This window comes from Oncorhynchus mykiss, chromosome 1 (assembly GCF_013265735.2).
Source record: "Oncorhynchus mykiss isolate Arlee chromosome 1, USDA_OmykA_1.1, whole genome shotgun sequence".
Lineage (NCBI taxonomy): Eukaryota > Metazoa > Chordata > Actinopteri > Salmoniformes > Salmonidae > Oncorhynchus > Oncorhynchus mykiss.
This window is the reverse complement of record NC_048565.1, coordinates 43,888,716-43,912,842: the sequence shown is the minus strand read 5'-3', so window position 1 is coordinate 43,912,842 and position 24,127 is coordinate 43,888,716. Positions and strand designations below refer to the sequence as shown.

The 24,127-nt window shown below is 46.0% G+C and overlaps 1 protein-coding gene across 6 annotated transcripts in view; it reads right to left on the bottom strand.

Moving 5' to 3' along the window:
• bicd1a (bicaudal D homolog 1a) overlaps positions 1–24,127 on the bottom strand; it is a 96,772-nt gene that overhangs the window by 6,000 nt on the left and 66,645 nt on the right. For 4 of the 6 annotated variants that reach the window (XM_036977931.1, XM_036977938.1, XM_036977956.1 and 1 more), the window contains exons 2-5: positions 8,049–8,261; positions 5,238–5,390; positions 3,719–4,198; positions 200–1,363 (exon numbers count right to left, since the gene is read on the bottom strand). In XM_036977931.1, the coding sequence (XP_036833826.1) occupies positions 200–1,363; positions 3,719–4,198; positions 5,238–5,390; positions 8,049–8,261 (2,010 nt within the window). Of the gene's footprint in view, positions 1–199; positions 1,364–3,718; positions 4,199–5,237; positions 5,391–8,048; positions 8,262–8,520; positions 8,646–24,127 lie in introns of those variants that run through there. The other 2 variants (XM_036977943.1, XM_036977951.1) reach the window with 2 other exon arrangements.

The window sequence follows — 24,127 nt, the reverse complement described above, 5'->3', positions numbered from 1 at the left end:
AAATGTTATGCACTATGCAAAGGAAAACTGATCAAACCTGTTGGATAATGCTGAGAACAGTGTGATGACTTTCCCAGGTACTCAGCCCTAGCCTAGTCCCAGATCTGCTTGTGCTGTCACCAAACTCCTACTGTCATTGGCGAGACAGCACAAACATATCTGGAACTAGGCTAGGTACTCAGTTCTCTGCTCTTCTCACCTGTTTGTTGGCTTTGAGCACCAGCCTGAGCGTGGCAATCTGCTCCCTCTTGGTGCTGAGGAGGGACTTGAGCTTGAGGATTTCCTCCATGCAGGCCTCCTTGTCCTTGTCGAACAAGGGGGCCAGCTCCCGGGCGGCTGCCCTCTGTCGAGACAGCTGGAGGGAGCGGTCCACGGCTCTCTGCAGGTGTTTGATCTGATCCCTGATGATGGCGTTCAGGTTGTAGATGTTCATGGGCTCCTTACGCAGGTCTCCGCCCACCTCGGGAGGGACGGAAGAGGAGGAGGGAGAGCCGTTGGAGCTGTTGATGACCGGGGAGCCAATGGGGGTGCAGATGGGGTTCCCCTGACTTCCTGGTGCTGGGGACTCCCTCCCTGTTGTTCCGTTGTCCCCACTGGGGGGGTCTTTGGAGGGCGAGTCCATGGGGCTCCGGGGGGCCTCTGAGAGCCCAGCGTTCACGGCGGCGAGGCGTCTAGCCAGGCGGGGGGAGAGTAGTGCCCGGGGGTCCTCAGAGCCCTTAAGGCTGCCGCTGCGGGTGTTACGGCTCTGACGGTAGTAGTCCAGCATGACGCGGTTGGGCGTCTCATTGTTGCAGAGACACACGTGGTGGTAGAGCTGGGCCAGCTCCTCGCTGAATGTCACCAGCTCGTCCTGCGCCCTGTTCAGCATGTCGTGGCTCTCCGTGGCCACGCCCGTCACCGCCTGTAGTTCCGCCTCCAAACGCGCCACCTTATCGCGGGCCTCGCGGCAGCTCTTCTCCAGCCGTTTGACCTGCTCGTCCAGAGCTTGGACCTTCCCATCGCTGCTGCTCCACTCCTCCCCCTGGCCCTCCACACAATGGTTAGATTTCTCCTTCAGAGCTTTTAGCTCCGCCTTTAGGTCGATCACCTCGGTTACCGCCACCTTGTACTTACACTCCAGAATCTCCATCCCGTGGATGTTCACCACGTAGTCGTGGCGACCGGGTGCGGGCAACCCGTCGTGCGTCTCGGACTCCTGGGCGTCGGCCATCTCCTTGTCACTGTGGAGGCGCTTCATAGCGTTGAAGCGCTCGGTGAGGCGGTGGACACACTCGTGCTGCTCGGTCAGGGCCCCCTGCGTGTGCTGCAGCTGGGTCTGGGCCTCCTGCAGGTTCATCAGGAGGCTGGACTTCTCACGCTCCACCTAGAGGACAGGAAGGACATACTGCAGGGTGAGGACCACTCAGACCATACCAGCATTACCACAGACACAAAGTTCTGAGGTTCACTTAACAGTGCGCTTCACTAAGTTCAGGAACAGTACGGTCAACTAAAAACACTGAATGATAGTGTATAAACGACCAGTATACTGAAAGAGCGTCGCGGAAATACTGATGTCATTGCACTTCCTAGGTAAAGTACAAGGCTGTTGAGGCATATGGCAGTGAAGTACAATGTATCAAGGCTTGCTAGTCACAAATTAAGCATAACCCCCCCCCTGCACGAGATTCCAGTAATTGAACTCAAGTGCTGTTTAATGTCTTTTTGGTCAGAGGAGTGTGTCAGTCATCCGGTCCACCCAGTGCTGAGGCTTTGAAACCTTATTGATCCCCAACGGGAGGAGGCCCAGGAAAACAAATGTCAATGGGTTCAGCAGTACAGTACCTGCTAGCTAGTCCAATAAATAACCCTGTCGGACTATTGTGTGTGTAGGATGTACACTCTACAGACAGAGATAAAGAGACATCACAACACAGGCAAAGCACAACCTGTGAGTCGATTCGTAGAATGTATCCGTTGATCTGTAAGCATTCATGGCATCAGCCATCAAATCTCTCATTTTTCACCCATAGACTGTACAGTAGACTAAAACACATGCATCTCAGTGGATATCGTAAGGAATCATTACAAACCACTTTTATGCCATACTTTTACGACAAATGTTTATATTGTATTTTATATGTCTGCTATCTGAGATAAATTGAGTAAATCTAATGTAATGCTTGATGGAAACAGATCTAAATTACAACACAGTGAGGATGACAAATTAAAACCGCCCTCTCCTGAAAGCAATTAAGAGCCTGGTGTTGTTTACTTCAGCGACTTAATGGAACCTTGATTAATCCAAGAGGGGACCTTCATTTGAAGACAAATTCAAACCTCTAGTGATACATTTTGCATCCACAAATCATTCATTTCCCCACTGACCTCAGCAAGAGAAACAAGTGTGGACCTTGGCATAGATTCATAGTGTCTGGAACTCTGTAGCAGGGATGCAACACCAATCTTCCATGAGAAATTCCATCATTTGGTGTTTTGTTGGTGGTGGTGGAAAACGCTGTCTGACACGCCGCTCCAGAATCTCCCACAAGTGTTCAACTGGGTTGAGATCTGTTAACTGAGAGGCGCACGAGCACGCACGCGCACACACACACTTCTAGCCATGGTTGCCTAAATAATGGGCAACTGGGCATTTTTCTACATGACCCTAGGCACGGTGGGATGTTAATTGCTTTATTAACCACACCTGTGTGGAAGCACCTGCTTTCAATCTACCTTGTATCTCTCATTTACTCAAGTGTTTCCTTTATTTTGGCAGTTACCTGTATGTACTGTATGTACAGTATGTGTGTGTTGTCCTGTGTACCCTCCCTGTGCATATGCGTGTTGTCCCTATGTGTTCTCTCCTTTCCCTGTGAGGGATTCTGTACGGAGCGTAGTAGCACTGCTCTGTCCCAGCAGCCCGTCTCTCTCCCTCTGCCTTCCACTCTCCTCTGGATCCGCTGCCCTGACAGACCTCCCCATGGCAGACGCCGTACACTCCTCCACGCCACCGCTCTGCCGTTCTACTCTCCCCTGTCTGCCAACATGCACAGATGTCCCCAAAATCTGCCAAATGAGCCCCAATGGCCCTCTTGAGATGGAAGTCTTCAGAAAGACCAAAACAGCTCTGAAACTAGTCATTGGTAAATCATACGGAGCGTGGTCACAGACTTATGGTCTGCTAGATAATAAAAGATGGACGACATCTGACAGGCTTTTTTGTTGTTGTCTTGTTCTCAAAATGTCACCACCTTGTGATTGGTTGGCTGCTGCCTGCAGTAGTGTGATGAAAGAGGCAGGTTGTTCGGATGTCTAATCTGAAGGCTGACACTCCCATTCCCTAATGAAATGTGCTGTGGACAGAGGGGGTCGATAACCATGCCCTAACGCATTAGGTGTGCAGGCCAAATCGCTGGTTTTGTCTCTCTAAGTAAACCACATTGATTTGCTCAGAGCAAATGAGGAAGGTGGTCGGATGGAAGGGATTAAAAGACTCCCTGGTAACAACAAAGACCTAGGTACAACCTCCCAAGGACATTCACGTAGTGTCACAACAATCACTCAGCCTGGTACAAGATCTGCTTGGGCTGTCTGGCCAACTCCTATGGTAATTTTTACCTGACAACGACTATAAGAGGTGGCAAGACAGCACAAACAGATCTGGGACCAGGCTAACAATCACTCAGACATAGTAGTGAGAAGAACCCACTATGTTTCAGCTAGAGTAGAGACCCACCTGAAGGAGCTGCTGTTTGAGTTTCTGTATCTCAGACAGGTTGAGCTCGCTGAAGAGGTCTGACACAGGACCGTGCAGCCCTTCCCCCTTCCTGGGCAGCCGGTAGTCGCCGTTCACCTTAACCAGTCCCAGGTGGCCGTTACAGTCGCTGTTGCTATCCTCATTCCCATTGGTGCCATTGGGCATGGCTGTACCATTACTCCCAACCTCTTCTGTGGCGAACTTGAGCCCGTCGACCGTGGCGGTGAGTGCCAGGTGGGCTCCGGCCCCATACACACTGTCACTGAGGGTGATGTGGTGGGCCAGCTCCTTCCTCAGGCTGTTCTTCTGCTCCCTCTCGATCTTCAGGGCATCCAGGGCCTCCTCTAGCTGGGACTGAGAGATGTCCTTCAGACGCAGAGCATCCTCCAGCTGGCTGTTCAGCAGCACAGTCTCCTCCTCCAGAACCTTGATCTCATGCTTCAGACCCTCATACTCCACCTGGGGGAGAGGGGGAGCAGGGGACAGACAGAGGACAGGAGGAAAAGGGACACACAGAGAACACACAGACAGAAAGGATACAGATAGAGAACACACAGACAGAAAGGACACATATAGAAAACACACAGACAGAAAGGACACAGATAGAAAACACACAGACAGAAATGACACAGATAGAGAACACACAGATAGAGAACACAAACAGAAATTACACAGATAGAGAACACACAGACAGAAATGACACAGATATAGAATACACAGACAGAAAGAACACAGATGGATGACACACAGACAGAAAGGACACAGATGGATGACATACAGACAGACAGGACACAGATGGATGACACACAGACAGAAAGGACACAGGTAGATGACACACAGAGAGAAAAGACAGAGATAGATGACACACAGAGAGAAAGGACACAGATAGATGACACACAGACAAATGACACAGATGGATGACAAGGATAATAAGTCATATACATTGTTAGTAGTTTTAAAGCCACAATCAGCAGGTCAAACACTAATCAATCGTTATCCCCACCCCCATTTCAGTAAAAAGCTGATGAATATGTAGCCACTCTCAAATTCATAGCCAGAGCTATGGATGCAATGATGATATCAACATACAGTATCTATGTTTTGAGGCTATCTAGTGTTTGTTTTTATTTACTTTGTTAACAAACATTGTAGTAAAACAAGTTTATATTTAGTGTTCTGATGGGGTACGAGAGTTGAACTAAGCTCATGGGGCATTTCTAAGTTATATTCTTCAAGAATCAATGGGTACATATCATTAATTTATATGTCCAAAAGATGTAGCAACTGCAGATTGCCTCTTTAAGGTCAGACAATAAGGAACTTGGATGAGCTGAGTCAACATTTGAGTAACATCATTTGCTATGACTGTGTATGAGTCATTTTTAAGATGTATTGATGACTGTGCGAGGTAAACAATAACGGTAATGGCTGAGAGACAGGCGTGGCTGTCTGTACTGTGTGTGCACTAAACCATAACAGCAATGGTGTTGATGCTGACCTGGTTCTGTTTGAGTGTGGACACTAGTTTCTGGAGGGTGATGTTCTCCTCCTCCAGCTCGGTGTAGTCCTGTAGGAGACGGGCCTCTCTGAATTTACACTCCCTGATCTCCTCCCTCATCCGGCTCCGCTGCAACTCCAGCACCTCATTACTCTGGGAGTAGAGAGGAGCGAGGGAAGGAAAGTGAGGGCAAAGTCAGGTCCTAATCTGCAAACAGTTCAACACATCAAGTACATACTGTATAATCATTCACAAAACATGTTTAAATCACATAGAATCGTTTGACTTTGTGTAGATCCACTGCTGGCCGCCAAACTACCGCATCTTTACTGGGTAGTTACGACATTACGTAATTACTGTATATTAACTACAGTATGAACGTCTATGTGGCGAAACACGAACTAAAACAGTCTGGCATGTGTCAGCACTACTTTGTCTCTCTGTTGGCCCCATAGTACGTGAACCAGTGGCACTTTGCTGCATGTTCTGAAACTCTTGGATGCAGTAATAACAGATGCCTTTGTTCTGCTGGATCTATAAGTCCAGTCCAGATACCTGGCCTCTTGTCTCTCTTTAATGCACCAAATCTAAATAGGCCACGCACACGCACACAGTATCTCCTCTGATGTGTTGATGATAATCAGACTGAGACTCTGTCAAACAATTTCCCCCCCTTGAGTTTAAAAGCGAAGACTCAGCACTCTCCTTTGCAGCAAGATAATTTCCCGCAGAGAACAGAGGCAGTAGCCATAGAGATCTGAACATGCTGTGGTGGATCAGATGATTTATTAGGTGGGAGAAATTCTAGTAGTGACCCGAAAATGTCATAAATCTGGGGAATCGGTTACAAGTCGGGAAGATGAGCCTCAGCAGCGAAAGCTCCGCGTTTTCATGTGGATGTCAACGCCAAGATTCACACAAAAAGAAGAAAAGAAGACCACTTAGATATCAGAGCACTCTATCTCCTCTTGTTATCCCTTCCAGAAGACACCCACCCACCTCGAGACACACTCTACAGCATTGTAGCACACTCATCGCGATGCAGCACTTTCCCCTGTTGCTACCTCGAGGCAACTTACGACGAAGACAATAGAATGGCAAAAATAAATTTGGGAAAAACAGCTAACAAACAAACTCTGTGACATTACTGTTTATTGTATATGACCCCTGAGGGTTGCTAATGGACAGTGTTTTCTCATTACATATTCGTCACAACGCAGGGCATAAGGACTAAGTCCAGGGGGATTACTGGCCAATGATCTGCCAGCGAGGGTCTATAGAGGCTAGGGTCTATCAGAGGCTCCTCCACACCACCATAGGGGTCAGGTCAAGGCCAGCACACCGTCAAACACCGGCACAACACAGCCACAATGGTAAAGGACAACACTGTAGCCCATTCTACATCAGGGCCAGGATTCATTTCAATAATGCAGGTTAACAACTAGCGACAGGCCAGAGCTTATTTCATTTACAAACAGTATAATACACAGAGCCTACTATTAACCTAGTCTCTATCCTTTAGCCTCCGAGCCTAGAAAAACACTTTCTTCACTGCATTCCATTGGTTTTCCTAGATGCAAATACTGCTGAGACAGAAGCTGTTTGGAATCCACATGAAAGCAGCTGATTAGACGCAGTCAGAGACAAATGAAGCCCCTTGTGTAGCTGCAGCATCTGTCTCCCGCATAAAATAAAAGACGGGCTTCTAATTGATATGCGCCGCACAGGCAAATGAGGTCTACACAGCAAGGCAACAGGCTAACCAACAGATCATCAAAGAGCCAAGGGCTGCCCTGGTCAGAGGAGGCAGAGACAGTGTATTGGCTTGATTAAACTAGGCACAGTAAAAATGGGAGGCTGAGGGGCCGGTCATTTTAAAGAGCAACAGCCAGAATTTCCTTTCATTCATTAGGAGGCTTTTCATAGGGCAGTACCAATGGTTTCTGGCCCAATTACATGTGTAGCCTATGTAATCTTTCAATATGTTTTAGACTTTGGTTGATTGGTTAAATGATTTATAATCTTATACATCTGAGACAAATTATATTGGTCTTTTACAAAGATTTGAATCACATTAACTGGCCTGACATTTTTTGGAAAGCTTGGTATGACGAGTGAAGCGGAAATAAACATTAACTGTGCGACCCCAGAGGTCCCTGCCAACAGCGCGTGGAGCAGCTAATCTAACTAGTGAATGAACTGCTGCGGCTCCCAGGCTGGGAGGGTACAGTCTGCCCTGCACTGCGTGATGGGAGAGCAGCCCGGCTCACTCGGGGACGCACATGTGCCGAGCTCAGGGCATTTCTCTTATTCCCTAGCTTAGCACAGGATTTGCCTTCCACAATGGGGTCGTGGCCGCAGCAGCGTCTGACCCCGGACAGAACCCCTCTGCGACTGCAGACACGCACGTAACCCCCCCCCCCCTACCTCACACACACAGGCATATACGCTTACGCACACATGCACACACACACACACAAACACTCTGCGTGACCCCTTAACCCCTATTCAGAGTGGCCCTGTGACCGCTACTGTATCTAACACAGACTATAACACAAACAACTACCACCAATAAAACAGATCAGCAGGGAAGAAATGAAGACAAGCAAGATGCACCTCATGTTAATCTACAAATCTAATTGTGGGACACTACAGTACCGACTGCAGGCTACATTGTGTACACAACATCACACTGTGGATTCACAGTAGCCCACAGTGGAAAAGTGAAACCATGTCCCAGCTCAAACTGTACTACAGCCTGATACTAGTCTGAGGTGTGAGTAAGTGACATCAGCGGTCAAAGGCCACTACTTCGCTGTTCTCCTGCAGCACGGCGTTGAGCCTCTCGCTCTCGTTGGACGCGTTGGACGCCACCGAGCGGCTCAGCTTCAGCTCAGTCTGCAACTCCAGCAGCCGGCCCATGTAGTAGGCCTCCTTAGACGCTGACTCCTGCAGCAGTGACTCCTCGTTGCTCTCGCCGTCCTCCGCCACTTTACGCTGGTTGGAGTAGGCCTGGCCAAACGCCTGGGGAGACAGAGAGGGAATAGATGAGAATAAAGATTAGATACAGTATTTGGATAGAACGTAAATCGGTCTTGGAGAGGCAGAGGGTTAGCCGCGGTTAAGTGCCTTCCTCAAGGGCACAATGGTAGTGGTAGTAATGATCTGAAACCAGCAGCACTCAAGTAGCCAGTTCAGTCCACACCTTTAATGGCAAAACATCTTATACACTTTGGATATGGTTATGGAGAAGACTATGTCCCACCAGGGCCATTCTTATCACCTACAAAGCTCCAGGGTTGTCCCTCTTGGCATCAAGGGTATTGTGCGATGATATTTCAGCCCCTGTCTCAGATCAATAGACACAGTGTCCCCATTCTCCTGACACAGGTTTTCACACAGCGCTCCGAGCTGACTTGTCATGACAAAGGAATCCTGGCTTTATGCTTGATTGAGGTGATCACAGCAGTGATCAACAACAGCAGAAACCACTCAGCCAATGACCCCTGGATACCGGCCATGTTTGAAAGGTGGATCCTGTTCACACCTGTAAAGGCTACCTCTACAGCACCAGGGTTGCATTCATTAGGAACCAAACAGACTGAAATAGAGAGTGATTACGTGGCCTTGTCCAATAAGAAATGCTCAATTTTATTTACGTTGCATAGTCTACGATCTACAGGTAACTGCCAAAATAATGGAAACACTTGAGTAAATGAGGGATACAAAGTATATTGAAAGCAGGTGCTTCCACACCACACAGGTGTGGTTCCTGAGTTAATTAAGCAATAAACATCCCAGCATGCTTAGGATAATGTATAGAAATGCTGGGCAGGCCATTATTTTGGCTACCTTGGCTATGCCCCCATAGGATGACAATGCCCCCATCCAAAGGGCACGAGCGGTCACTGAATGGTTTGATGAGTATGAAAACGATGTAAACCATATGCCATGGACGTCTGTCATCAGATCTCAACCCAATTGAACACTTATGGGAGATTCTGGAGCGGCGCCTGAGACAGCGTTTTCCACCACCACCAACATAACACCAAATGACGGAATCTTCTTGTGGATGAACGGTCCTGCATCCCTCCAATAGAGTTCCAGACACTTGAAGAATCTATGCCAAGGTGCATTGAAGCTGTTCTGGCAGCTCGTGGTGGTCCAACACCCTATTAAGACACTTTATGTTGGTGTTTCCTTTATTCTAAGCAGTTACCTGCAGGTCCCATGAGATGCGAATGAACACTTTCTACCTATTTACATTATGGCTTATTATTCCCTCAGAATCCATGTAATGTAAGGTCAAGTGTAGAAGATTAGAGTATGAAATGAGATTAGATGAGATTGTACTTTTTGTCTACTTGCACAGAAATGTTGCTTTCCTACAGGCACGCGCACAGCTTCTGCGACACTCCTACAGGCTCACTGAATAGCACGCAACACCATATCCCCCAGCAGGTCTTAGCCAGAACGATGTCTACGATGGGAGTTAGTACCTGAAGAGGCCTCAATGAAGCGCTTACTCCGAGACAAGACACCATCGTTTAGGAGGTGCAGAGGAACTTTTAAACTGTGGTAAGACCGAATATATGTTATGGTTCTTGGAAAGACTTGGTTATACATTCATTTACCATTTTTATTTATTCAGGGGATCATATTAATATGACTAAATGAGGCCTGAGTATATCATGAAAAGCAAAAAATAAATAAATCAGGCAACGTAGTAGATACTGTATTGTAGTAGACTATGCCCTGTGTGTGTCTGTTCAATTCACTTGAAGACAATTATAACATCACAATAAAGAAGCCAGTTAGAACATTTGAATGTGATAATACCACAATTGAATACAGGAACTCCAGCAGAATGTTTAAATGCAGAATATTGATAGGCACCAGTGTTGTTTTGGAACTGTTTTGGTGTTTTTTTTTTTGGTTTTCCAAAATGGTGGATAACATTTCCGAACCTATTTCAGAGGACATTGAAGTTGAATTTCAAAATACAAAAAACAAGGGTGACAATCAAACTGTATTCTTAACATTTATTCCCAAGGTTCATGGCTTATGGCTTTTTTGACTTGCGTTTTTTCTTTCTCTCTGCAGTTTAACAGGATACTTCGGCGTCTGTATGTTGTACTGGGAGCGCTGGCCATGCCAAATAGGGCTGTTAATCTCCCAGTACATTCAGCACCTGCCAGACCAAGAAAAATGCTGTCTGGTTGGTATGCAGAGCGTCGTGAAGGCACAGAGCTCTGATTTTCACCAAACTGAAAATCTACGACTTCTACGGAAGAGGAAGGCTGAATCTAAACATGAGATGGTACCCCCACGGGGCAGTGCAGGGTCTGACCTCAGAGGACCAGGAGGTGGCTGAGTTGACGGCAGCCGTGGCTCTCCTATGTCGGCCCGATTGATACTGTGAATAGACTGTGCCCATAATTAAATCAAAGGATAAGATCATTATTACAGTATTTTAATACATTTCAATTTAACTGTAAAATTGTGATTACTCTTTTTTTTAATTGAGATTTCTTCATGAAAAATGAATATGTATTTTTTCAAACATTTGTGTATTGTACATAAAAATATAACATTTAGTTGTATTGCTAGGTGACAGTACTAGTTGTGCATGTCTGAGCGACAGAGGTCTGGACAGAGAGTTGGCTCCTCTCAGATGTAACAGTCTCAGTACCACACTCCCTCAAAACCATACCCAGTTGGACGATTCCCCCAGAGAGCTTGAGATACTCTCTCTGATTGGTCAATTAATAATTCAGGAACACTGTTTCCACCTCATCGTCATCATCTCTCCAACATCCCAGAAGAGGAATGAATAATTCATAAGATATAAGCCTTTATTACTTGTAGTCATACTACCTTAAATTAACTTATTTCTCAATGCACCATTTTTCTACCACACTTAATTACTAATTGATTTTTGAGTCAACATCACAACTCAAAGTGTTGAATAAGCAGCTTGCAGCATTTTGAGATGTATTTGTAGACAGGGGTCATTTATTATGGTTAAATCCCTTGTGCTCCAGTGCAGATCTTAATGCAGGGAGAGCGCAATAGAGCTTCATGCGGATGAAGTTAAAGCTCCCCAGCAAAAGTTGTGTGTAACTACAAGCTGATGATTTAGCAATTAAGTTACCAGGTTTGACCAGCTGTCATGGTTTGTTGAGTTTGGCTATTCATGTGTGTGTGGAGGGGAATTGTGTCTGTGCATATACTGTACAGTTCCTTCGGAAAGTATTCAGATACCTTGACTTTGTCCACATTTTATTACTTTACAGCCTTATTCTTAAATTGATTTAAAAGAAAGAAAAAAAAAGTGAATACAGGTTTTTTAACATTTTTGCAAATGTATTAAAAATTAAAAACAGAAATACCTTATTTATATAAGTATTCAGACCCTTTGCTATGAGATTAGCTCTAGTGCATCCTGTTTCCAATGATCATCCTTGAGATGTTTCTATAACTTAATTGGAGTCCACCTGTGGTAAATTCAATTGATTGGACAGGAAAGGAACACACCTGTCTATATAAGGTCCCACAGTTACCAGTGCATGTCAGAGCAAAAACCAAGCCATGAGGTCGAAGAAATTGTCTTTAGAGCGCCGAGACAAGATTGTGTCGAGGCACAGATCTGGGGAATGGTACCAAAACATGTCTGCAGCATTGAAGGTCCCCAAGAACACAGTGGTCTCCATCATTCTTAAATGAAAGAAGTTTGGAACCACCAAGACTCTTCATGTAGATGTGAGAACCTTCCAGAAGGACAACCATCTCTGCAGCACTCTACCAATCAGGCCTTTATGAGTGGCCAGACGGAAGCCACTCCTCAGTAAAAGGCACATGACAGCCCACTTGGAGTTTGCCAAAAGGCACCTAAATACTCTCAGACCATGAGAAACAAGATTCTCTGTCATGATGATGAAACCAAGATTGAACTCTTTGGCCTGAATGCCAAGCTTCACATCTGGAGGAAACCTGGCACCTTTCCTACGTGTAGCATGGTGGCAGCATCATGCTGTGGGCATGAGCATCATGCACATTTCTGAAAAACAGTTTTTGCTTTGTCACTATGAGGTATTGTGTGTAGAGTGATGAAGAAAAAAAGGCTGTAACGTAACAAAATGTGGGAAAAGTCAAGGGGTCTGAATACTTTCTGAATGCACTGTATATCAGTACTTTTCTGCTCAGTACTGTGTGTGTGTGTGTGTGTGTGTGTGTGTGTGTGTGTGTGTGTGTGTGTGTGTGTATGTGAGATAAGGAGGTTTAGCAGCGGAAGATGTATTCAACATTCATCCTTTCATTGACCGTTGACCACCTTCTGTGTCATACACACACACACACACCGACAGCTGATCCCCATCCCGTCTCCACGGAAACACAACAGCACGTCACGGTGGGTGGCGGTACAGGCTGGACATGCACGTGTGCCCACACACAATGAACCTGCTCAGAGACGAGAGGACTCTTTCATAGACAGAGAGCTCAACCATTCATGACTACTGAATAACTGGATTGAAAAGCCTCGGTCACGGTCATCATGGTCAATCAACCACAAACTGCCCCATATGACACAGTGTCACCCAATCAACCTTTACCGTCAGCATCATGATGACACTGATCAACTGGCTCGTGGGACAGGAGAGGATCCCTACGTGACATTTAGAATGTGTTGTCAATTTGTTGCCATTGACACTGATTACAGTATAAGTCAGCTTTGTTTTCCCATCTGTTCACACCAATGCTTATATACACTAGATGACTGATAGGGGGCGCCGTGTTGAAGCCACCGCACCTCCATCTTGGCACTCTCCCACCATTGTAAAAAAAATAATTTGGAAGCTATAGAAATGCATTTATTAATGTCTACATTCGCTTTTGCCACGTTTATTATATTGTTGACATACTTTTAAAATTATGTTATGTGAGGTAAACATACAAATAAAAAAATGTCCCTAAAGTATCATTTTTAGAGATTAATAATGTTAATGTCACCAGTACAACAATAAATACTTCAATGCATGTAATTCTGTCCTTGAAACATTTCATTGAAATACTGAAGAATTCCATTCCTATTCAATGGCCAACACATAGCATCAGCAATCCAGGGTTTATATACATAATTGGTTCACACCTGTACCAACAGCATGTGAACAAAACCCAGCTTTGCACAGGTTCTAAATATTTCCTTCTATTTTTCCAGCGAATCACATTTGCACACACGTAGAGCATAATCAACCCATAATCCCACACACTTCTGTCTGGCCACCACAAAAACATCTCTCTCTCTCTCTCTCGCTCTCTCTCTCTCTCTCTCTCTCTGTGCGTAAGGAGTCTGTTTGTGTGCAAAAGTATGTGCGTAAGGAGCTAGTATAAAATGAATGGTTTTGTACAACAGACTATTTTAGCTGGGCCTCTGTCTGTTTCATTCAACCAGTATCATACAAATTCTGGGTTGCAGACCGAGTAGTTTAATTGAATTGGGTTATGAACATTGAGAACATAATTCTCTCTCTCTCTCTCTCTCTCTCTCTCTCTCTCTCTCTCTCAATTTGTTTCAGTGGTCCTTTGTGTCTCTTCTCCTCCCAGTGCAACACCACAGAGTGATTCTGTAAGTGATTAGGTGGTAGGCCCCCTAGCTCCTAGAACAAAAGCTGCAAGCTGGCATTGTTGCTTTTAGAGGAGGGCCTGTCAATATTCAGGCAGGAGGGCAAGGTTCTACAGGCCCCTCCAAAGTCCAGCTGGGTCCCTGGAGCAGGAGCCTGGCTGGCCCCCACTCCGAGGCCCCTCTCCCCCAGACCCCTCAGGCCCCTCTCCCCCTCTTCCGTCCCTGGAGGACAGAGGGAGGACAGACAGAACGGAGGCTGCCTGTGATTCAGAATCAGTGCTGCTCATCCATAGAGACAGGGGATCCTGGATGCATAATAGGAGAGGCAGATGGTTTTCAAACATCCCCCTTCAGAGGGAAGCTAGTCATTCTCAAAGCCTGCGCTTTCCATCTGCTTCCTGTTATTTTCTGTCGAGATCATCACACTGTAACGCAGCTCAAACACATGGGACGAAAACATGTTCCGGCTCCCTGTCAAGAGGCACCCTCTTTGACGCCCGGTTGTGACGCACAACATGTCTTTACTGTAACTGTATGTGACGTCGGCATAGCGACATCTTCTTGCTCTGTCACATCAAACATGGTGGATGTGAGGAGGTTTCAAGTTTAATTTCATATCCTGGGGTGAGAAAAATAAGGGGTTAACGAGCAGGGTCCAGTACGGTATACTGCATTACGGATTCCTAGCCTGAGGCCTTAATGTCTGGCCCGTCTGCGATAGAATCCACAAAGACCTTTCTATAGATATTCATCCCTCGGGCAAACGATGAGGAGCAGACAAATCTCCAGGCGATATAGGCTGATGCACTGGTGTACTGTGCGTTGTGGCTGCTGTGCGACCCTGAAATCCTTCCCCCCTGCGACAGATCCCGATTGGGAGGGGTGGGACAGCTATGGGACATTTTTAGACCCAGGGAGCTCCGCAGGGAGGAGACTGAACGACTTCTATATAACAGTGATTCATTTCCAACCTAACCTCCATGGTAGAGCCCTCTGTGACTTCCCTTCCGCTGTGATAGGATGCAACACACACTATAAAAACCAAGGCCTGTCAACAACCACCTCATTGCCTTGACTGGAAAAGCAACTTATAAACAAACGTAACTACTTTTCCAGTGTCAGAGAGGTGAACTTGGTAGATTAAGGTCAAAGGTAGGTCGATTGATAGTGGATAGATCAGCGGACTATGTAGATGATTTAATCCAGATTTATTTTGGACTCGCCTGTTTGGACTTCTAATCAATGAATCTGGTTTTAACTGGTTTTAACACCTGGAGGATATATAAAAAAAATGACACCTAAAATATCCTTAATCAAATCACAGTGCCCATCCTCCACTCTTTTCCTCTTCTATCTGCCTTGTAATCCCTGAACGATGGAGACTGGGGGAAATAAAACATGTTTAGTGATGATTCCCGATACATTAACAGGAATTAGTCATGTAACCCTGACCGTATCGGTGAGCAGGGATGCTGTGCTTTACGGTACGGTAGATTGAAGCCAGTCTATAGAGTAGAGACAGACAGTGAGGCACTTTCCTGGCCAACAGGATATCATTGTAAAGCGTCAATCAGGCACGTTTTAGCAAAAATATATTCTCCAAATTAAATGAAGCTGATGTGAATACATTGCATTCAAAGGGGGGGGGGAATTAGTTTCACAATATTGATGCCTAGAGATAAGCATCAGAGATATGATGCATTAGTGAATATGAGATTGACGTATAGATATGATTCAATTGTATTCATGTCTGTCAGCCTCCCTCCCTCCCTCCCTCATTCTCTCTCTCCCTCCCTCGATCTCTCTCTCTTTCATTTTTTTTTATTTTACCTTTATTTATCCGGGGGAAACCCATTGAGTTTACAAGGGTTCCCTGCAGGTCATTCCATCCGATAGGGGCACAATAACTAAAAGCTTTCTTCCCGGACTCTGTGGAGACTTGTGGAACCTCTAGAACCAGCCAGAACCAACAGTGTCTGATGGTGGGTGAGGTGAGGTGATAAAACGCAGTGCTGAGTGGTTTTAAAACAGAGGCTGCTGGGTGCATATAGATTATTTCAAGTACTGGGTGGAGCGATGCTTGAACAATCTTCCTCCTGTTTTAAAAAGTAAGGCAGGATTTATTCCTGTAAAGGAAACCGGTCTTAATTCTCAGCCTCTTTGTTAATTTATCAATGTGTGTTTTAAAAGACAGCTTATCATCAATCCAAATTCCTAAATATTTATAATGAGGGACTTGCTCAATTTGGGCTCCCTTCAAGGTGCAGATACGCAGATCTTTAGGGTCAATTTTACGAAACCTTGAGAACAACACAAACTTGGTTTTATCAACATTTACCACTAATTTAAGATTGGCGAACGACTCTTGAATTGAATCAAAGCCAAGCTGAAGGTCGTTAACACAAAAAACGCTGGGCCTCAAGGGGCCCCCCTTCAGGCTGATGAGCGCTCCTTTTTTTTCTCATTTTGTCTGTCATAGTTGACGTGTACCTATGATGAAAATTACAGGCCTCTCTCATATTTTTAAGTGGGAGAACTTGCACAATTGGTGGCTGACTAAATACTTTTTTGCCCCACTGTACATGCTATTTCCACCAAATGCTCCATGGACATACACGATTAAAACGCTTCCCGCTCATCAACAGACAGATCCCAGGTAGTGTCTCCATGTTCCGTGGGCGCCTTAAAGCCAATTTATGCTTGATCCCAAAATGTGGTCGGAGGCTTCGTACGTGTGACGCAATTGCGGAGCCTCCAGAGGCATGCAGAGGCCAAATCAAGCTCCGTACTGCGTCGCCGTGCACCTCTCAAATTTCGTAACAATGCAGAGGGCTCCCTGGCTCCGCATTGACATGACTGGTCGACGGTAGGTGGGGGCGGTACATCCTGTATAAACACAACCTCACTTCATTGACAACTTCCTTCACAATAGCTCGGCTCTGCTGCGCTAAGCGCAATAAGTATGAAAGGCCTGACGTATGCGGAGGCTGCATTGCAGTAAATGCTGTCTGGCCACTTCAGATGTCAGATTGACCATGCAGTATAGTCCCTGAATGCTGTGGCATGTCCATGTCACACAAGCAACGAAAGCTGTCGAGTGCATTAATGTTGTCGTTTTTTGCTTGAGATGTAGGGCCTGCTCTTTCAGTGATGCCATTTTTTTGTGCAGATAACTCGGCCCGTAGCATTGGCACCGGCTTGTTCTATCTAAATGGTGCCATCCCTTCCTCTCTCCTGTCTCTGCTTCATTCGGTAGTGGCCGGGCACCTGCTCGGTGCGCACCATTCTGGCTTTTTTGTGATTAGGCTTCGGAGATGTAGCATATTCAGGCTGAGAAGAATAATCATCAGAGATGTCATGAATATTTTCTTCACCCACCATCTGAGACATTTTCATTCAGATCTCGTAGCAGTGCTAACGCAGCATGTGCATCCATTCGTCTTGGTCTTCTTGCCATCGTAAATTATACACGCTCTCACTGTGTATTCCTAGTAGGCGAAAGTAGACTGATAAAACTGATTGGATTTGGTGGACTGATATAGGGTACATACCATTTTGAGATTATAATTAGAATATACCAATACAATAAAATGGCCCGCCCTGTTCTTCATTCACAATGAGTGATTACATAATTATGCATCGTTTACTTCCCCTCGCTCATCAACCCACCCATTCTCCCTCTTTCTCCCCACCATACTTTACTTCATTTATTTAATCTATTATACTTGTGAAATTAGTTTTGGTGAAGTTCAGGTTCAGTTGAGGCAATTATTGGGGTGATTATCAACTAGGCACCACACATTCCACTGAAGGAGTGGAGCAGGCCCTACTGTCAGGAGAAGGAGCGGAGCAGGCCATACTGTCAGGAGAAGGAGCGGAGCAGGTCCTACTGTCAGGAGAAGGAGCGGAGCTTGCCCTACTGTCAGGAGAAGGAGCGGAGCAGGCCCTACTGTCAGGAGAAGGAGCGGAGCAGGCCCTACTGTCAGGAGAAGTAGGAGCGGAGCAGGCCCTACTGTCAGGAGAAGGAGCGGAGCAGGCCCTACTGTCAGGAGAAGGAGCGGAGCAGGCCCTACTGTCAGGAGAAGGAGCGGAGCTTGCCCTACTGTCAGGAGAAGGAGCGGAGCAGGCCCTACTGTCAGGAGAAGGAGCGGAGCAGGCCCTACTGTCAGGAGAAGGAGCGGAGCAGGCCCTACTGTCAGGAGAAGGAGCGGAGCAGGCCCTACTGTCAGGAGAAGGAGCGGAGCAGGCCCTACTGTCAGGAGAAGGAGCGGAGCAGGTCCTACTGTCAGGAGAAGGAGCGGAGCAGGCCCTACTGTCAGGAGAAGGAGCGGAGCAGGCCCTACTGTCAGGAGAAGGAGCGGAGCTTGCCCTACTGTCAGGAGAAGGAGTGGAGCTTGCCCTACTGTCAGGAGAAGGAGCGGAGCAGGCCCTACTGTCAGGAGAAGGAGCGGAGCAGGCCCTACTGTCAGGAGAAGGAGCGGAGCAGGTCCTACTGTCAGGAGAAGGAGCGGAGCAGGCCCTACTGTCAGGAGAAGGAGCGGAGCAGGCCCTACTGTCAGGAGAAGGAGCGGAGCTTGCCCTACTGTCAGGAGAAGGAGTGGAGCTTGCCCTACTGTCAGGAGAAGGAGCGGAGCAGGCCCTACTGTCAGGGGAAGGAGCGGAGCAGGCCCTACTGTCAGGAGAAGGAGTGGAGCAGGCCCTACTGTCAGGAGAAGGAGCGGAGCAGGTCCTACTGTAAGGAGAAGGAGCGGAGCAGGCCCTACTGTCAGGAGAAGGAGCGGAGCAGGCCCTACTGTCAGGAGAAGGAGCGGAGCAGGTCCTACTGTCAGGAGAAGGAGCGGAGCAGGCCCTATTGTCAGGAGAAGGAGCGGAGCAGGTCCTACTGTCAGGAGAAGGAGCGGAGCTTGCCCTACTGTCAGGAGAAGGAGCGGAGCAGGTCCTACTGTCAGGAGAAGGAGCGGAGCAGGCCCTACTGTCAGGAGAAGGAGGGGCAATGGGGGAAAACCATACAATAAATGACATGCCCTCATAAAACTGGTTATAACTCCAGTTCTGTTTGTGATATCAAGATTTTAACAACAGCAGTGTGTTATATAGACTAATTTAGGACAGAGGGGGGCATGACTTTAAATATGGCAAAATAATACATGAATACATTCATGAGCAGTCAAAATGACTGCTTTAGCAGTTCTAGTGTTAATGGCCTGCTGCACTGAGGGGGCACAGAATAAATAATAATGTGTCATCCGCATAGATATGTAGGCCCCAGTTACTGTTATTCAGAGACAAACCAACATTATTAGTGAACAGTAAAGGGCCTAGTATTGAGCCTTGTGGCACTCCTTTAGAATGAACTCCATCAGCAGCTATACATTGACTTCTGTCATGCAGGTAAAGTTTTAACCAGCTGCAGGCCGATTGGTCTAGACCAATTTCGCATCCGTAGCAGGAGTGCATGATCAACCGTATCGAATGCTTCCGACAGATAAATATAAAAGGGCAGCACAGTGCTGTTTCCTGTCTAGTCTAACTATGTCATTTTTGACTAGAGAAGCAGCCAAGATGGTGCTGTGACCTGGCCTAAAGCCTGCCTGGTGAGCATTGAGAATACAATTTCTATCTAAAAAGGACCGCAGCTGAGAATTTAGCAAGAGCTCTAATATTTCTGCTAAACATGAAAGATTTGAGATTGGTTGATAATTATGAATTATCTCTATGTTCTAATCCCCCTCTCTCTCTCCCTTCTTAGCCTCCATCTGTCTAACTACCTCCTCTTTACCCCCCCTCCTTCTCTTCTCTATCCCCCCTTCTGTCACCCATCCACCCCTATCTCTCTCTCTCTCTCTCTCTCTCTCTCTCTCTCTCTCTCTCTCTCTCTCTCTCTGTTAATGGAATTTGTATTTTTAAATGAATGATTATAATATTCCACCATGAAACCATATAATTGTTTGAAATTGATTAGGATCATAAAATTATTATTAATGATGTATGTAGTTTTAGTCAGTAACATTATAATACATGATGTGTGTAGTTTTAGTCAGAATTAGGGTAAAACAATATATCTGTACAATATATCTTTATAGTATCTTAAACACAGACTGTCTGAGCAAAATTCGGTGCCGACCTTGGCTGGGGACCACTGAGAGATTTCGGAGAGGGCAGGGAGTATTTCGCACGGCATCCCTAATCTTGGGGGAGGACAGGGAGTTCTTCTCACTGTCTCCATAATCTATGTCGGCTGGGTAGGGAGACAGTATGTGCGTAGGATACCTTCTGTTTGTGTGTGAAAGTATGTGCGTAAGGAGTCTGTTTGTGTGCAAAATTATGTGCGTAAGGAGCTAGTATAAAATTAATGGTTTTGTACTGTTTCATTCAACCAGTATCATACAAATTCTGGGTTGCAGACAGAGTAGCTTAATTGAATTGGGTTATGAACATTGAGAACATAATTCTCTCTCTCTCTCTCTCTCTCTCTCTCTCTCTCTCTCTCTCTCTCTCTCTCTCTCTCTCTCTCTCCTACAGACTGGATATTGGTGCATAGAAGTTAATACATTGCATTCAAAGCAAAATATATGCGTCAACTGATTTGATGCATAAGTCAATACATTACATTTGAGGGAAAAAAAGATGGTGATAAAGCTGAAATAGGTAAATTGGTGACAGACAGACCTCATGGACTGTTACTGAACTAGCTAACCGTCCTTGCACACAACCAATCGTGACCTTATAGGGATGCCCTGTGTTGAGGTTCAGCTTCCTGGGGCAACATGTAGTGGCTTAATTCATCCTCAACATGGGCTCTCCCTGCAGTTACACATACATGTACAATTCTTAATGTAACGACTTGAAACTCATGGCATTGTTAAAGAGTGTCCCCAGGAGGTCGTATATTGAATTTCAGCATCATGTGATAACAGGGAGGGACTTAATTGTGGATCATAAGGGCTGTGCCTGTTTCTGTAACACAAGACATTTCACTGAGCCTATCTGGTGTATGTGACAATAAAATATATATATATAAAAAATGAATAGTTAAAAAAGCTTCATGTACCAAATTGCACATATTTGTGAACCGGGGACTGTTATGAGAAGAAGGGGAGAATGGAAGAGAGAGAAGAGGGAGATGGAGAGGGGGGATTAGAGAATAGATAGAGAGATAAAGAGAGGGAGGGGGATAGAGGGGAGAGAGAACGGGTGAGGTGAAGGAAGGAGAGAGAGAGAGAGGAGGGACATAGTGAATACCAGGGCAGGTTTCTCAGATTTTTCATAGTGTTCTATTGTTTCCAGCACCTGTCTTATATTATCTCCAATGTACCGTCCACCTCCAACTCATTAATTACATGATGCATTTATATATCAGGCTTTCATCCATTTTCATTCATCATCATGGCTCACATCAACACCATCATCCCGGAAACCCCAGACCCGCTCCAATTCACATACTGCCCCAACAGATCCACAGATGAAGGCAATCTCAATCGCACTCCATACCGCCCTTTTCTCACCTGGACAAATGGAACACCTATGGGGAATGCTATTCATTGACTACAGCTCAGCATTCAACACCATAGTGCCCACAAAGCTCATCACTAAGATAAGGACCCTGGGATTAAACACCTCCCTCTGCAACTGGATCCTGGACTTCCTGACGGGCCGCCCCACGTAGTAAGGGTAGGCAACACATCTGCCATGCTGATCCTCAACACAGGACCCCTCAGGGGTGTGTGCTTAGTCTTCCCTGTACTCCCTGTTCACCCACGACTGCGTGGCCAAACACGATTCCAACATCATCATTAAGTTTGCTGACGACACAACGGTGGCAGGCCTGATCACAGACAACGATGAGACAGCCTATAGGGAGGAGGTCAGAGACCTGGCAGTGTGATGCCAGAACAAGAACCTCTCCCTCAATGTGAGCAAGACAAAGGAGCTGATCGTGGACTACAGGAAAAGGAGGGCCAAGCACGCCCCCATTCACATCGACGGGGCTGTAGTTGGAGCGGGTCGAGAGTTTCAAGTTCCTTTGTGTCCACATCACCAACAAACTATCATGGTCCAAACACACTAAGAAAGTCATGAAGAGGGCACAACAACGCCTTTTATCCCTCAGGAGACTGAAGAGATTTGGCATGGGTCCCCAGATCCTCAAAAAGTTCTACAGCTGCACCATCAAGAACATCCTGACCGGTTGTATCACCACCTGGTATGGCAACTGCTCGGCATCCGACCGCAAGGCACTACAGAGGGTAGTGTGCATGGCCCAGTGCTTCACTGGGGCCAAGCTTCCTGCCATCCAGGACCTATATACTAGGCGGTGTCAGAGGAAGGGCCAAACAATTGTCAAAGACTCCAGTCACTTAAGTTATAGACTGTTCTCTCTGCTACCACACGGTAAGAGGTACCGGAGCGCCAAGTCTAGGACCAAAAGGCTCATTAACAGCTTCTACCCCCAAAGCCATAAGACTGCTAAATATATTTGCATATATTTTTTACTTGAGTGTATTTAGTAAGTATTTTCTTAACTTGTTGGTTAAGGGCTTGTAATAGCATTTCATCTGTTGTATTCGGCGCATGTGACAAATACAATTTGATTTGTTCCATTGCAGTATATTAGCATTCAAGTACCTGAAAAGCTCTTGTAAGTGATCGTATCACTCAGTGGAAAGAGGGCCAATTAATTATGCAGTAGTATTAATCATCCAAGATAAAGTAAGACAGTGTGCTGTATATTGTCTATTAGGTTTAACCAACAATATTATAAATTATATTTATTATATTAATATAAAATATTTGTTCCCTCAGACTTTAGTGCTCTGCCAGGCTGCCAGGCTGAATAAATCCCATAAATAAACAGCGAACGTGTACTCAGGCAGCGTTAGTCAGCGGGCAGCGTGGGATACATTAACCTCCAGTCAGTCACAAACAGGAAATAAATTAACATGCAGGATGTCGCATTTTCTCACTCATACTATTGGACCAAAATGAGTACAAACAAAAGCCTTGGGAAGAGGCATAGTACTTGATGCATTGAGTTCTGAGGTGTTTGAATTCAACTATAGAAAACACTGTCTAGGATTTCTAGGTATTTAACATATACACATGCATCATTACGCAACCAACAGCAGACTTTCCAGACCAACAACATATATCTATGCCTATAGACAAGGGCATTCTATGTCCCCTTGTGCCCAACAAGTGAGGAGCTTTCAGCATTCTGCCTCCTAAAACAGCAGAACACATAACGCATGATTAGGCTCTCCTCTGCTCTGCCCAACCAACTCTACAGCTGCTGTACTGAGGTGTGTGTGTGTGTGTGTGTGTGTGTGTGTGTGTGTGTGTTAATGTGTGTGTAGAATTGACCAAAATCTCCATCTCCAATCAGCGAGGATGTTTATTACAGGGCTGAGAGCAGAGGCATGTTACTGCTGCAACACTTAAACCCCTTTGTCCCATTTTCCAGGCACACTGAAAGATGTTACTGATTCACACACACACACACACACACACACACACACACACACACACACACACACACACACACACACACCCTTTCATGTGTGAGTTCCTAATTTCTCTAACGGTCGCACTAACCTGAGTTTTTTATGCGTGATGTCAGAATGCACTCACTGTTCCAAAATGTGATTGTTATGCAACAGGACAGTGAACCCGTGCTGCCCTCAAACCAAGGCATGCTGCCTGCTAATTATCTATAGATCAAATCATATGTAAACTGTCACATGCAACAAATACAACAGCAGCGTAAAAGAGGGGGGCGCAATGTAGACCTTACAGTGAAATGCTTACTTACAAGCCCTTAACCAACAATGCAGTTTTAAGAAATAATAATAACAATAGGGAGGCTATATACAGGGGGTACCGAAACAGAGTCAATGTGTGGGGGCATCGGTTAGTCGAGGTAACATGTACATGTAGGTAGAGTTATTAAAGTGACTATGCATAGATAATAAACAGAGAGTAGCAGCAGCGTAAACGAGGGGTGGGGTTAATGCAAATAGTCTGGGTAGCCATTTGATTAGATGTTCAGGAGTCTTGGGGGTAGAAGTTGTTTAGAAGCCTCTTGGACCTAGACTTGGCGCTCCAGTACAGCTTTCCGTGCGGTAGCAGAGAGAACAGTCTATGAATAGGGTGGCTGGAGTCTTTGACAATTTTTAAAGCCTTCCTCTGACACCACCTGGTATAGAGGTCCTGGATGGCAGGAAGCTTGGCCCCAGTCAAGTACTGGGCCGTACGCACTACCCTCTGTAGT